The sequence below is a fragment of the Meriones unguiculatus genome, chromosome 19, assembly GCF_030254825.1.
Source record: "Meriones unguiculatus strain TT.TT164.6M chromosome 19, Bangor_MerUng_6.1, whole genome shotgun sequence".
Lineage (NCBI taxonomy): Eukaryota > Metazoa > Chordata > Mammalia > Rodentia > Muridae > Meriones > Meriones unguiculatus.
Genome location: NC_083366.1, coordinates 64,549,978 through 64,564,687, shown reverse-complemented (window position 1 = coordinate 64,564,687; position 14,710 = coordinate 64,549,978). Strand labels below are relative to the sequence as shown.

The 14,710-nt window shown below is 40.2% G+C and overlaps 1 protein-coding gene across 1 annotated transcript in view; it reads left to right on the top strand.

Annotated features, from left to right (window-relative positions):
• The first annotated feature begins 34 nt into the window (after window positions 1-34).
• The window catches only part of Cenpp (centromere protein P), a 200,494-nt gene continuing 185,818 nt past the window's right edge, over window positions 35-14,710 (top strand). Inside the window, exons 1-4 of the mRNA XM_060372568.1 lie at window positions 35-457; window positions 2,616-2,788; window positions 5,169-5,257; window positions 14,357-14,445. Of these exons, the coding sequence (XP_060228551.1) occupies window positions 351-457; window positions 2,616-2,788; window positions 5,169-5,257; window positions 14,357-14,445 (458 nt within the window). The 5' untranslated portion in view covers window positions 35-350. The remainder of the gene's footprint in view (window positions 458-2,615; window positions 2,789-5,168; window positions 5,258-14,356; window positions 14,446-14,710) is intronic.

Here is a 14,710-nt window from a genome sequence, read left to right as displayed (position 1 = left end):
CTCGTGCTTCCCAGGGCCGCCCCCTTGGTGACGTAAGGGTCCGAGTATCCCCGAGGCCGTTAGAGGGGTGGCCGACCAGCGGAGCTTCACGTTCGATTTGGGGCGAGCCAACTCTCAGAAGAGTCCGGAGCGTCCGGACGGCACCCAGGATGTGCTGAGGGACGTCGGGATCTGGGACGCTGGCTGAGGCGTGGGGGATGGCGCGCGTGGCCGACAGCCTCACCCCGCCACCCCCGCGAGCTCCTGCATGGTCCGCCCCGGAGCGCGCGGGCTGCTCGAAGCGGCGGCGAGCGAGGCTCCCGGACAGTTGAGTGCCGAGGCTTCGGCTGCGGACCTGGGCGTGTGCTGCCATGGATCCCGAGACCCGCGAACTGCGCGTACTGGAGGCAGAGGTCGCGGCGCTGCAGCGGGAGTGCAGAATGCTGCAGAAGTCCGTGGAGAAGACGTCCGGAGCCCGGTACGTGGCTCCTGTCCACCCCTCGGGCCCACGCACCATCCACCCGGCTGACTTGCAAACCTCCTGACAGTTCTGGGCTCCGACTGCCGGCACGCCCCGTGCTGAATAGTGCATTTGGAGACCCATGAAACGTGAACTTGAATCAGTGTCGACTCTGTGAGCACTGCGTTTGGAGCTTATGGCTTGGCTATAATCAGCAGAAAATTGTTTTCTTAAGAGTTGTTTCGCTCAGTTGATGAGATTCGAAGGGAAAGGCTTGCTTTTCTTTAAGCCGTGTTGCCTTGGGGAAACAGTATCTAGTTGGGTTGTTTTTATGGTTTTGGAGACATTGTTACTGAGTGGGTCAGGAATTCGCTCAACTTGACTTCAAACTCATGATCCTTCTTCCCCAGCCCTTAGCCCCAGTGATGGGGGCATTCCCTAACTCTTGTTTCATGGATTTGTTTTTTGTGGGTCACCTAAACATAGTTAAGTGATCCTGATTTTTTTTTGTATTATGCTAATAAGGGTTGGGAGTATATACTCCCGTGGCAGAGCAGCCTAGCATGGACAAGGACCATGGACTGTCGTGGTGGTGGCAGTGGTGGTGGAGGATATTTAATGACAGAAATTACCTACGAGAAATAGCTTAGGTGAAGTAAATTGATATGTGGCTAATATCATCTTTAGGAAAGTGTGAAAATCCTCTGGATTAGGTGCTATTGTAACCCTCTTTAAAGGTAATGAGCCTGAGTGTCAGAGAAGTTAAATAGGTTCTCTAAGGTGCTGGAGAAATCCAAAGTCCAGGCATTCTTCTCCATTCAAAGAAGAAAGAAGGCTGGAAATTACAGTAATTTAGTATCTTAACCATGAAAACTTTATTTTATTAGGTATGATTTGGTGCAGGTGCAGAGAATGAGATTTTCCTGTGCAAAACAGTACCTTAGGTGTGTAGAAAAATGTGGAGAAGTCCTGAAGAAAATCAAATAAGAGAAAGTTGTGACTGATGAAAGAATGAGGGAAATGTGTGCGCACTGGCCAACATGCGCTCTTTCACAAGAATTGTGAGACCCTTGCTGCGGACTCAGTGTGACCCACATATTGGAAACATTACGATAACCTGGGAGTTGGTGAGGCTGCCAGGCTAACTCTGTCGGCTCTTACCGAACTGGAATTTGTATTTTATCAAGACAGCTTGCAGCCATACCCTTGTACGCACACTTAAAAGCTTCAGAAGCACTGTGTGGAAAAGTAGTTTCCTCACGCACCACAAGATGTCAATGTAAGCCTGTGTGATACATAGTAGATCTGTTTAATCTGGGCTCCTCAGTAATGGAGTTGAGAGTTAAGAGTCTAGATTAGGGAAGACATTAAATATTAGTCCAAAATATGTGGATTTAATGTGAAATTTTTCTCGCTGTGATGACGAAAGATGGAGAAATGTACTTAATGTTTTAAAGTTATTGTTTGTGTTTGCTATAGCATATCTATTGAGTCTATAGCATGTATACTGAGTTGAGAGTATAGGACAGACACTTTGAAGTGTCAGCTATCGCCTTCTAATGGGGATGAAACTTCAGTGTCAGGCTTGTGCAGCAAGTACTTTACCTGCAGAGCCATCTTGCCGATCCTCCAAGATGCTTTTAAAATGATCTTAATGGTTGATTGGATTGACAGGCAGCACATGCGTGAATGTGCGCACACACAACACAGAGAACTTTAAATCTGGATTTCACAAAAGAGAAAACTAGTATTTATCTTTTTTGCTTAATATGATTTCCATTTTCCTGTATTTCTGAAGTGTTTTCTCTTGGAATAGAGGTTATTTTTTTTTTTCTTCTTACCATGACACTTCTTCTTCAGGTCATAGAGAGGCAGCTGATAGTCTGCCATTTTACTTGGGAAGTTTTAAGCTCAACAAGCCTCAGATTGTCCCTGTTTTGCTGCATATGTGTCTGTATCCTACACGTGTGCCCAGTGCTCACTGGAGGCCAGCATAGGGATTAGACCCCCTGGAACTGGAGTTACAGACTGTCGTAAGCCACCGTGTGGTTACTGGAGTCAAAACTGGGTTCTCTGGAAGCCCCACCTTTGGATTAGGGGTGGATTCTAGAGCAAAAATTATATAGTCAGTCATTTACTGGTTGTCACGTAACTGTTTCTGGTACTTGCTTTTTAGGAAATCATTTCAAAAAACTTCCCAGACAGATTCTGGGAAATCCTTGACAGACCTGGAAAGTCAGCTTGGACGTTTAAGATCTGAACTCTCATTTCTGAGTAAACTTACTGGCATCAATATAAGAAACTATTCCAAGGTCGAGGACACTGTAAACACTGAAGTGACAGAAAAGGGTAAGCATTATTTTTAACCCGATTGTGGTTTTTAAAATTTATTATGAGTGTGTGTTGGGGTGGGGTGCGCTCATCACAGTGTGCTTATGATGATCACAGGCCAATGTTCAGGGGTCTGTTCTCCATGTTGTTGAGGCAAAATCTCTCTTCTAGTTACTGCATGACATACTCCAGGCTAGCTCTCAGTCCTTCCCTTCCAACTCCTTGCAGATTTCTTCCTGCCCCGCCCCCTTTTCAGTCTATATTCCAAGGAGCTAATATAGGTCCTCATGCTTAGAGGGCAAAAACTCTACCAGCTGATCTATCTCATAGCTGTATCCTTACCTTTTACTTAAAAAAAATATTAATTGGGTACCAGCTGTAGTGGTGCATGCTTTTGATCCCAGGACTCAGGAGGCAGAGGCATGCCAGTCTCTGAGTTTGGAGTCAGCCTGGCCTATAAAGAGAGTTCCAGGACAGCCAGGGCTGTTACACAGGGAAACAAACAAAAAAGTCTGTTCAAATTTAACAAGTCTTTTCAAATTAAATGACTTTTTTGTGTGTGAATTTGCTGTGAATTTTACTCTCAGGTGATTTTCACTAAAAAACTTCACCCTACAGTACCTTCTATTTCTTTTAATAATTCTAAACATGACTGATAATTATTAAGTGGCTCTTTCATATGCTGGTCTCTACATTACACAATGGCATATAACACATGTATTAAAATGAGATGTGGTATGAATGCATTCTGGAGACTAGTATTCAAAGGAAAGAGGCTAGGAGAAAATGTTAGAATTTTTTAGTAAAACAAATGTCTTTGGGTAGTGGCACACCAGATCTCACTATAGATGGTTATGAGCCACCATGTGGTTGCTGAGACTTGAACTCAGGGCCTTTGGAAAAACAACGATTGTTCCTAACCTCTGAGCCATCTCTCCAGCCCCAGAATAATTCTTACCTCTTGGGAGATCAGGTATAGTCTGTGAAAGAAGGTAAAAGATACTTACAAGGCACTATAAATGGTGCATCTTGATCTGGGTGCTGGGTATATGAGTAAACACATGTAAAAATGATTGCGCTGTTAAGATTATTGTGTTTTGAGCATTTCAATTATGCTTCTTATATTTCAAACATACCATTTAAACTCATTTTTGTGACATTTATTTATTTTTATTAAAAAAAAATGTTATCTCTTTATGTAGCCCTGGCTAGTCTGGAACACACAGTGATCCACCTGCCTCTGCCTGCCTCTGTCCACTGCTGGGGTTAAAGATGTGTAACACCATGCACACCGTTAGTGGAAATTTGAGGGTTAAAAAACGCTAAACATAGGTTGAATTTATCGTTTTTTAGCAATTTCTTGAAACAACTTGGTAGTAATTTGTGAGACCAGCCGCAAAGGCCATGAAACAAAAGTATAAGAGGCATGAAGATCTGGAATTGCAGAGTACAGCTTATAGATGTCTGGTTCTGGGTATTGGTAAATGCCAATTGAATCTTTGAAATGTGGATTAGAAAGACTGGGGTATTAATAGGTTAGGACAAAAGTAACTTCTTCCTGGCAGGAGTCTACCTTCTTTGTCTTGATATTAGAGTCAGGTGTATAAGGAGCCAGGAGCCAGCAATAACACTCTATATATGATTATAATGGTCTTGAGGTTGTTTGGAAACTGTAGAAAAAACAGGTATTTAATATTACTGTGGTATAAGTGTGGTGATTACAGTAATGTCAAGGTAAACCTGTACAAACAACAAATTAATATTGAAAAACATTCAAACAGATAGGCAAGATCGATGGCTCAGGAAATAAAGGTACTAACACAGTTTAATAATGACCAGAATTTACTCCCTGGAACTAGCAGAATTCTGAAAGAAGAGAACTGATCACTCAAGCTGTCCTCTGACCTCCACGTGCATCACACATACACAGCCACAAAATTAAAGACTGGGCATGGTGGTACATGCCTTTAATCCCAGTAATTTGGAGGCAGAAGCAGGCAGATCTCTGAGTTTGAGGCCAATCTTGTCTACATAGTGTGTTTCAGGACAGCAAGAACTATATAGAAATAAATAAATAATGAAAATAAAAATATATAAATGTTAAAGTGATTCAGATTTATTTAGTATTAGTGTGTATATCTATATATACACACATACATAAATACATATATGTATATATGTATTTCTAGTTATTAACCATTGATATACTTGATAACTTGAAATTACAAATTTTTAGTAATCATATTTTATAAGGTCAGTTACTTTGACATGATGCTCCAGATTTTCTAAAGCAATTACTAATGTATATTTTCATACATCTATTCACAAGTAGACATTCACTTAAGTATTTAATGAAAAGTATTCTTTTAAATAAAATGTTTGATTTTCTTATTAACAGATACAAAGAAAGTTCTACAGAGACACAGATTATCAGGAAATTGCAACATGGTTACATTTCAACTGGAATTTCAGGTTCTGGAAATTGAGGTAACTAGAGCTTGTGATAACAGATTTTTTTTTCCCTATGAGAAATATTGCATATACTTATCTGCTACAGTGTTTGAGATGAGGAAAAGTGCAGAAGCCAGGGTTCCTTTTTAGCACATTTGTATCATATATAAAATTTTAAAGAGTATCTTCTCAACTGAATATGATGGAATTGGCATTGAGCCTATAAGTGCTTTATTTTAGGCCAGGTAGGAGATGGTTTTAGGCTTCACTTAGAAGTCTCTGAGGTTGTGGACGTAGTTTTGCATGCCACTAGCAGTTAGCTATTGAGCAACTGTAGAGGAATGTTCATTCAGAACCTGGCTGTTCTGGCAAGAGATCACATCCAGGCCTTCTAGGTCTGTGTGATCTGGCTGGAATGTAAACATGCCTTTAATCCACTAGACAGAGGGAAGCAGATCTGAGTTCAAGGCCAGCCTGGTATAGAGCAAGTTTCAGGTTAAGAAAAGCTTAGGTCCAGGTGTGGTGGTAAACACCTTAACCCCAAATGATGAAGGTAAAGCTAGTTCCTAGAAGGAAGCACCCATGTTTGGAAGTGATGCCTAATTGAGTGACAGAAAAGATGACAAATCAGATTTGTGCTTGAGCAAAGTTGAACAGTACCTGAGTGGGGAGTGAGGTTTGAAAAAAAATAAAGCAAAACATATGGGATTAGCTAGAGAGGGCTGTCAGTAAAAACTGCAGCCAGGAGTTTACTCTACAATTCCTTTTTATAGGCAAAGCAAAACAAGTCACATCAGTACAAAAAAGAAGTTCATGGAAATGCCAAACTTGTTTTCTTAAACCACTTCCCTGTAACAGATATGATCCAAGGTCACATAAACAAGTTAAGGAACTTGGCAAAACCTGCTTATCTCTGTCTCAAGGAGAAGGCCAGAGTGAAAACATGTTTTTCGCTGAATACTCAGTATAAAGCGGCTTGACAAACAAGCCATTCTCCACATATTTGACAGAATAGGATACGCCCAACTCTCATGAGAAGAGGGAAGAAAGGGAAACTACTGAAGGGGCAATGCAGAGAAAAGAGAAAGCAGTTTTTACCTGGACAGTAATAGAGAGACAGGTTGCAGAGAGAGAGAGAACTCAGGTGAAGACCGAATGAGCCAGAGAATGAGAAGGAGCCAAGAGATGGAGCACATTGCTTGAGTTAGTTTAAAGCTAAGCAGAGCCATTTAGGGGCCAAGAGAGAAGCCACATTGAATTAGTCAGCTAGGAGAGGAGTTGAGCCAGAACAGCTGAGTTGAATCAGTCAGCCCAGATCTCAGTAAGAACAAGAAAGGATGAGCTCATTCAGCAGAAAGTCTCAGAGGCTGAAAACATCCTAGGCCTGGGTTAGATGGTGGGGAGCCTAGAAGCTTCAGGACTAGGCCTAGGTCAACTGGTGGAGGCAGTAACCCTCTGAGACAGCAACTAAAACAGGAAAAGTTCTTACTATAGGCACGCTCTTTTCTTTTAATTATTTATTGCTGTGTAACAAATTTCTCACGCATCATGTTGAAACAACAAAAAATATTATAACTTTTGCATGTGTCAGGAATGTGGGAGTAGCCAGTGGGTATTCATGTGTAGGGCCTCTTATGTCATCTTGGAACCACAGCCATCTTGAAAGACTCTTGAGGTAGGATGATGCTGCAGGTTGTTCTGGACTAGTGAACAGCACAAGGAGGACATGCCTGTGGCTTAGATTTTCTTTAAGATAATGAAGCAGACAGAATGGTCATACATAACCCCATTGGCTGGGATAGACTAGGTGAAACAGCCAGAGGCTGCCTCAGAAAAGATTTGAATCTAGCCATAATTTTGAGAGCCAACCAAGCTGGGCACATGCTTTGATAGCAGAAGTTTTAGCCACTTGATTGTTACTCTCTGGGGTTACAAGAAATTTGTACAAAGAACAGAGCCAGGAAGGATAGAAAGACTGTCTTAGCCTCAGGTCATCAGATGGATGAAGTGGGGAAAGGCAGTTGTCACCTCAGGTTCTATAGACAAGCTGTACTCAAGCACTTGTCTCAAGTTCCAGGATTCTTTGTTCTAGTCAGTTTCCATAGCCATTAAACAATGCCCAGTTTGTGACTCTTTTGTATAGGAAGAAGTCAGTGACTGAGTCAGTACCCTGTGTCATTACATGTTAGAGAGCCATATAATACAAGTCTAAGAATGAGGTCCAGGTCTTTGCTGTCAATGTCATTTGCTATCACGGGCCTGGGGCAGGGATAAGGGTGAGGCTAAAAAATGGGCTGTGAGGTATCTAGTTCTCTTCTGATGACAGAGCTTCCAAAATTCACTCACATCAGTGTTTTGTTCAACCAATATGACCAAAAAAAAAAAAAATGCAGTGTGGCATTTCAAATATCCATTGAACAAAATACATTTGTTGATTCAAAAATACAATTCTCATGTCTAAGGAGATACAGTAAAGTGGGGAGATGTCAGTTATAGGCCCCACTGCTGTCTCTGCTGTCTGATGACATTCTTAGCTGTTGGGTTGGTGGAATCTAGTGCTCTGTTAAAAGTTAATAGATTCTAAAGTTTTTATATGTTAGCCACAGATGTTGGTTCCAATGTAGAGGAAGGTAAGGAATGGCTATTTAGGGGACTAAAGGTAGCCCAGGACAAATTGTAATTTGGCCTGGAGTTGAAACATTCCAAACTCTCTGTAATCTTTGAAGCTCTAATCGGTTAATCAGTCTTGGAGAAGGTTTCCTCTTGAAAGTGTGGCTTCTTTCTGGGAACTTTGGCTCACACAACAGTTAACATTTTCACATATCTAGGCATAATTGGTGAGTGATCTTATGTAAGTTATGCTGATCACCATGGGCACCAACTTTTAGGGCTGTACAGGGTCACTGAGACAGCACTGTATGGCCATGAAGATCTCTGTCAAAGACAGGACTGGAGCATGATCCCAGATTGATGATGTCATTCATGTTGGAAGCCTGTTTTAAGGCTACCCGTGTTTTACTTTGTGTGACCTATAGACTCTTATGTTTTTCCCATTGTAAATAATTATATAGTCTGACCAATTGAATTTTCTTTGGTTTTGGCCAGTGTGTTCCTCACCTCATTCATGCTCTGCCATCTGTTTTCCTGCATTTATGTAGTGTCCATTTATGGGCCCAGACTATAACCTAGGGCAACTTGGGGGTATTGTAAAGCCAGGTTTAGCTTCTTCTCTTAGGACTTCGGTAGTCAAGAATTGTACTCTGGGAATTAACTCTGGTATCCTGTTGGCCTTATAGGCATTTTCTGCTATAGGTGTTCACGTCTTTCACAGTTATTTCATGGTTTATCTGGAGAAAGGTTTTGTACTTGCAAGGCTTGTGCACAAATCCAGTTGAAAACAGACTCTCCTGCGTTTGATTTGAGGAAGGAGTTAAGTGGAGTTGTGCTTTTCAGGATGTGTTGTGCCCAAACATTTGTTGTGTTCTCATTAGTTGGGCTGACCTAAGAGAGGACTCAAACTACAGTATTTTTTTTATTTATTTAATTTTATTTTATATGCATTAGTTTAAAGTCGTCAGATCCCTTGGAACTGGCATTATAGACAGTTGTGAGCTGCCATGTGGGTGCTGGGAATTGAACCTGGGTCTTTTGGAAGAGCAAGACAGTGCTCTTAATCACTGAACCATCTCTCCAGCCCATAACTACAGTATTTTAACTTCACTTTAGTTACATACTTTTGTCACCATAAGCCAGTGAAATTTCAGGGCAAGAAAGCATTAAGCACAACTAATGGTGTCTACTTTATGTACCAGAGGGATGTGGAAGAATGTGAAAGGAACTGTTGGCATTCTGAAAAGACTGAATACTGCGACGGAATACCCAAAGAGATGGGTATTGTTGTTGTTCACATTTAAAATTATGCAGGCATTTGATGACTACTTGGTTTTGCTAACAATGTGTTGCAGAAAAGCATGCTTGGCTCTGTTAAGAGCACTCATTTTCCTTGAGCTTTTTAAATGTTAAGACTCTTATTAAAAAATCACTACCAAAAAAAAAAAAAAAAAGAATCACTACCAAGTAAGATGTTGGAAAAACTTCAGGTAGCTGTGGAATTAATAGGACCTTAGGGATCAATTATATAGGAAGGAGTTATTGGTTGGAAAGAAAGGGGACAAAGGCCCTTTTAATTTTTCTTTGTTACTTAGAACTCTGATAAAATGAAGTGGGTTTTTTTTTTTTATTTCTTACTTAAGTGGTGTGTGTTTGTATGTATATGGTGCAGGGGAAGATGAGGGGTAAGATCTTGCTATGAACCTTGTTCAGCATGGCCTTGAACTCATCTTCTGTCTGCTTCAGCCTACTGAGTACTTGGATTAGAGTCACTGTGTAGGTACTAAAAGTCTTTCTATTATAGAAATACTAGGTGAGAGGCTAAAGAGATGGCTCTTGCAGGGGACCAGACCTCAGTTCCTGATACCACATGATGTCTCACAACTATCTGAAACTACAATTCTAAAGAATCAGTACTCTCTTCTGACTTCTGAGGGTACCAGGCATACACATAGTATACACATATACTTCCAGGCAAAATACTCACACGCTTAAAGTAAATCCTGAAAAAATGAGAATTGCTCTGCCAAAGGAAGTAGACATTTAAATTTAGTTTGATGGATAAATTTAGCTAGCTTCTAAAGTCCTTTTACTATTGTGCTGATTAGTTTTTATTGTTTACTTAAATAACCTAGAGTCACCTGGAAAGGAAGAGAGAAGAATTTTGAGATCATATTGGCCTGGGGACTTGTCTGTGGGGAATTGTTTTGATTGATGAGTGATGTGGATGGCCAGCCCACTATGATGACACCATCTCTAGGCAGATGGTTCTGAACTGTATAAGAAATCTAGCAGCTGAGCAACCCAGTGAGCAGCATTCCTCCACCGTTGCTGCTCTGAGTTCCTGCTTGAGTTCCTGCCCTGAGTGACCTGAAAGTGTAATATACTTTTTTACTCCTACAAGTTACTTTTGGAAATGATGTTTATCACAACAACAGAAAAGCAAACTAAATCAAACAGAGTTGTTTGTTTTTGTTTGTTTGAGGGAGGGTTTCTCTGGGTAGCCCTGGCTGTCTGTGGTTTTGTAGATGAGGCTAGCCTTCAACTCAGAGATCAGCCTGCTTTTGCCTTCCGAGTGCTGGGATTAAAGACCTGTGCACCTACCACCTGACTTATTGCATACATTTTTACTTTTGAACTTGATAGGAAAAAAAGTTAAGATCGAGCAACAGGTTAGTGGGTGTGGGTGTGGGAAGGGGGGGGTTTCTTTCTCTTTTTCTTTTTTTTTTTCTGAAATCAAACATTCCACTAGAGGGAGATGTTTAGCTGTCAAAAAAATAAAAGATTTAAATAACACATTTCAGTCTTAGAAATTCTTATACTCGCATAATAAATATTGATATAATTTTTAAACCAAAGTGCCTGTCCTAATTAGGGTTACTATTGCCGTGATAAAACAACATGACCAAAGCAACTTCGGGGAATAAAGGGTTTATTTGGCTTATACCTCCATATCACTCTTCATCATCAAAGAAAGTCAGGACAGGAAATCAAACAGGGCAGAGTCCTGGAGGTAGAGGACTGGTGCAGAGGTCATGGAGGGTGCTGCTTACTGCCTTGCTCTGCATGGCTTGCTCAGCCTGCCTTCTTAAAGAACCCAGGACTACTGGCCCGGGGTGGCACCACCCTCAGTGGACTGGGCCCCCTGACATCAATCACTAATTCAATAAATTGCTTACAGCTCATTGTCCTTAGATTCTGTCAAGCCAACATAAAACTAGCTAAGTTCTGTTAGTAGAATGTTAGAAAGAAAGATAGAGAAATCTATGTAGAGAGTATGAGTCATTGCTTCTATTGATGCAGTCTTTGTCAAAGGTGTTTGGAACATAGAATTTGTTTCCTCCAGTTGACTGCCTGGTGTTGTCAGCACTGCAGTGCTTGTGAGGAGTTTTAAAACCTTCAGAACAAACGGAGACAGTATCAGCTTTCCACAGTCTTTGCAGTATAAGTCAGATGGGTGAACAAAACTACTAAAAAGTAGCCACTTTAAAAATGCACATAATATAATTTCATCATCACAGGCTTCAAAGATAATATGCTTATTTGAATATTTGAACACAAACATTGAATACCTAATACATTTTGTTTCATGATGGTGCAGATTTTTAAAGTCGGCCAGAAAGGCTTGACGCAGGTACTAGGGTGATTACTAATCAACAGTCACCAAAAGTCAACCTGAGACAGTGTCTTAAGTTCCTTATCTCATCAATAATAAAATTGCAGATAAAGGAGGAATAAGCAAAGTCAAAGCAGATTCATTATGGAAAAATCAGACATTATGGAAAAATTAGAGCAACTCCTCAAACTGTGAAGTCTCCTGAGAAAGGAACAAAGTGCTAAGCTGGTGTCTAGAGACTTCTTCTAGGACTTAACGACAGAAACTGGGCAAAGACTGAGATAATTTGTGTTGCAGCTTGGTTTGTCTCTAGGTATATCGTTAGGGCAAAGCAGACACAGAGCCAGCAGGCTCTGCAAATAGCTCCCTGGCCCAGCTGGAGGTGATCACATGTTGTTTGCCCAATATGGTAGTGACCGCCCATTGAAGCCCATTTCTGTCCATTTTTAAATTTCTCTGTTAGCTGCCAACCTTATCAGGTCTGGTGGCTGCCACTAACTTTGGCTGGCATTACGGTCGCTGACCATGTAGTTGTTGCTGGCCCCTAATCTTGTCTTGTGTCATGTTGGCTGTTGATTGAATTGCACTCTTTTCGTACCCATGCTTACTTGACCATCTTGCAGATTGACCATGGACCTTTTCTCTTATTGCCTATGGGAAACTGACTCCTGCCTTAAAAGTATATACAGTTTGCAAGACTAGTATCTTTCTAAATATTTTTGGTGGCAAAGTGGTAGGGGTAAGGTCAAGACAAGGTCTCTCACACTGTAGCCTGGGCTGGTTTAGAACTCACTGTGTAGTCCAGGCTGTCCACTTACTTGTGCCAGTTCTCCAGCTTTGGGCTCTTGAATACTGGGACTTGCAGGTATGAGCTACTATACCTGACCCTAGGACCCTTTTTTCTTTTTTTTTTTAAGATTTCTATTCATAGTTCTTAAATCATAAGAGTCTGTTTGACACCTGCTATTAAATGAGCATGATAGAAGATCATGACCTGAGGCTTCAAGGAAGTGGGCGTCCATGGTATTTATAATGCTTTTCTTTTATTTATCAATTCAGGAGTGACATGGTTACAGTAGCGATGGCATGGTAGGGATGGAAAACAGTATTTTGGAGTCACCTCTACCCTGGCTAAGCAGAATCTATAACCTTGTAGAGATGTGTGAGTTGGGGCAATAAATCCCAAACTGACCTGCCTATGTCAGTAGATTTAGTCCAAAAATCTAGGACACACACACACACACACACACACACACACACCTTTCTGTTTTTCTTTCTTTTTAAAGATTATTTATTTATTTTACTTTATGTGATTGTACACCATGTTTGTGCTTGGAATCCTGGAAAGAACATTGGATCCCATGGAACTGGCATTAAAGAGGCTGTGAGTCATTGTGAGGATGCAGAGAACTGAACACAGGTTCTCTGCAAGAGCAGCAAGTGCTGTTAATTACTTCAATTCCCTATTTTTTTCCTTAAAATAATTTTTTAAGATAAAGCTTCATTGAGATAAACCCTCTATTTCCTCCTTTTTTTCAGCCCTAAAGTGCCACTTACCTGTTTTTTATTTATTTTCCCACTGTGAGCATTTCATAGAAATTGAATCATAATGTTTGGTTTCTTGTGTCTGGTTTCTTTTTTTATTACCGTGTTTTAATTACATGGCAAAATGAGAAGCTCTTTTTTCAAAGTTGATAGCACAGCTGAAGTTTATAAAGCTCCATATTGTACATACTTATGTATGTACATTTATTTATGTGTATGCTCATCCTTGATATAGCATGTGTTAGTACTTTTTGGGGGTTACATAATATCCTATGTGTGGATGTACCACTTTTCGTCCATTTCAGCAGTTGGTGAAGTTGTTTCTGCTTCGGGGTAGTATGACTACTGCTGTTCTAAGCACTCCTGTGAAGGTTCTAAGTGGATATACGGATTTGTTTCGGCTGTGTGACTAGGAATACAATTACTAGATCAGATGGAACTGCTAGATAATGGCAGATATGTCCATCATTTCCTCTGTGGTTACTGCCTATTTGTCTTTTGTTTGGGGGTTTGCTGTTGTTTGTTGTTTGGTTTGGGGGGTTAAGTTTATTTTAGTTTTATGATCAAATTCACGTAGGTAAGAACTTACATTTTTAAAACAATGTATTAACCCTGTACAGATAGGAAAAATTTAACATTCTCAGACCAGTATGGCTATTAATTTCTGTGTAGTGCCAGCTCAGCATGGCAAACTGAGATACTTTTTTTTCAAAGTTGACAGCACAGCTAAAGTTTGCAAGGATCCATATTGTACATATATGTGTATGCATGCTTGTATATATTTATTTGTTTAAAGAACAATAATGACAATATGTTCTTCATCAATTGGTTACTGCCTATTTGTATATTGTCTTTGGAGAAATGTCTATTCAAATCCTTTGCCCAGTTTTAATTATGTTGTCTTTTTAAAATTTGAGCTGTGAGAATGTCTCTGGAGCATCACTAGATATGCTGATGCACCTTTAATTCAGCTCTGAGAGGCACAGGCAGGTGGATCTTTGAGTTTGAGGTTGGACTCATCTATAGAGTTATCTCCACGATGGATCCAGGGTGTGTACTACCACCCCCTGCCGATATTTTGAATTTTTATGTAATCATATTTGCTAGTTTTTCCTATTGCTTGATTAGAAAGTTTTTAAAAATCCATTTCTTCTAATATCACTATTCAATGTCAGTATTCAATTTAAGTAACTAATTTGGAAGTAATTTTAGGTTTTAGTAAGTACTGAGTGTATGCTTTAAGTTATTTAATAACCAGTATCTTATCATTTCCTATCAACTTTCTATTTGCATATTTTAAAGTATTTTTGTCTTGTTTAAAAGATAGTCTGCTCTTGTACATAAACTTTTTATCTTTATTTTAGACTGAAGGGAAATTATCTTCTATTATAACTGACCTCAGTATAATAATGGAACCCACAGAATATTCAGAATTAAGTGAATTTGCATCTAGGTAAGCTGTTTTACAAATTTTTAAAAATTACTTTTTTTTTTTTATGTACATTGGTGTTTTACCTGCCTGTGTGTCTGTGTGAGGGTGTCAGATCCCCTGGAACTGGAGTTTTGGATAGTTGTGAACTGCCATGTGGGTGCTGGGAATTGAATCCAGGTCCTCTGAAAGGGCAGCCAGTAGTCCTCACCACTGAGGCATCTCTACAGCCTCTGATTTACAAATTTATGGCTTTATGGTTAATTTTTACTCCATGGCTTTAAAATTT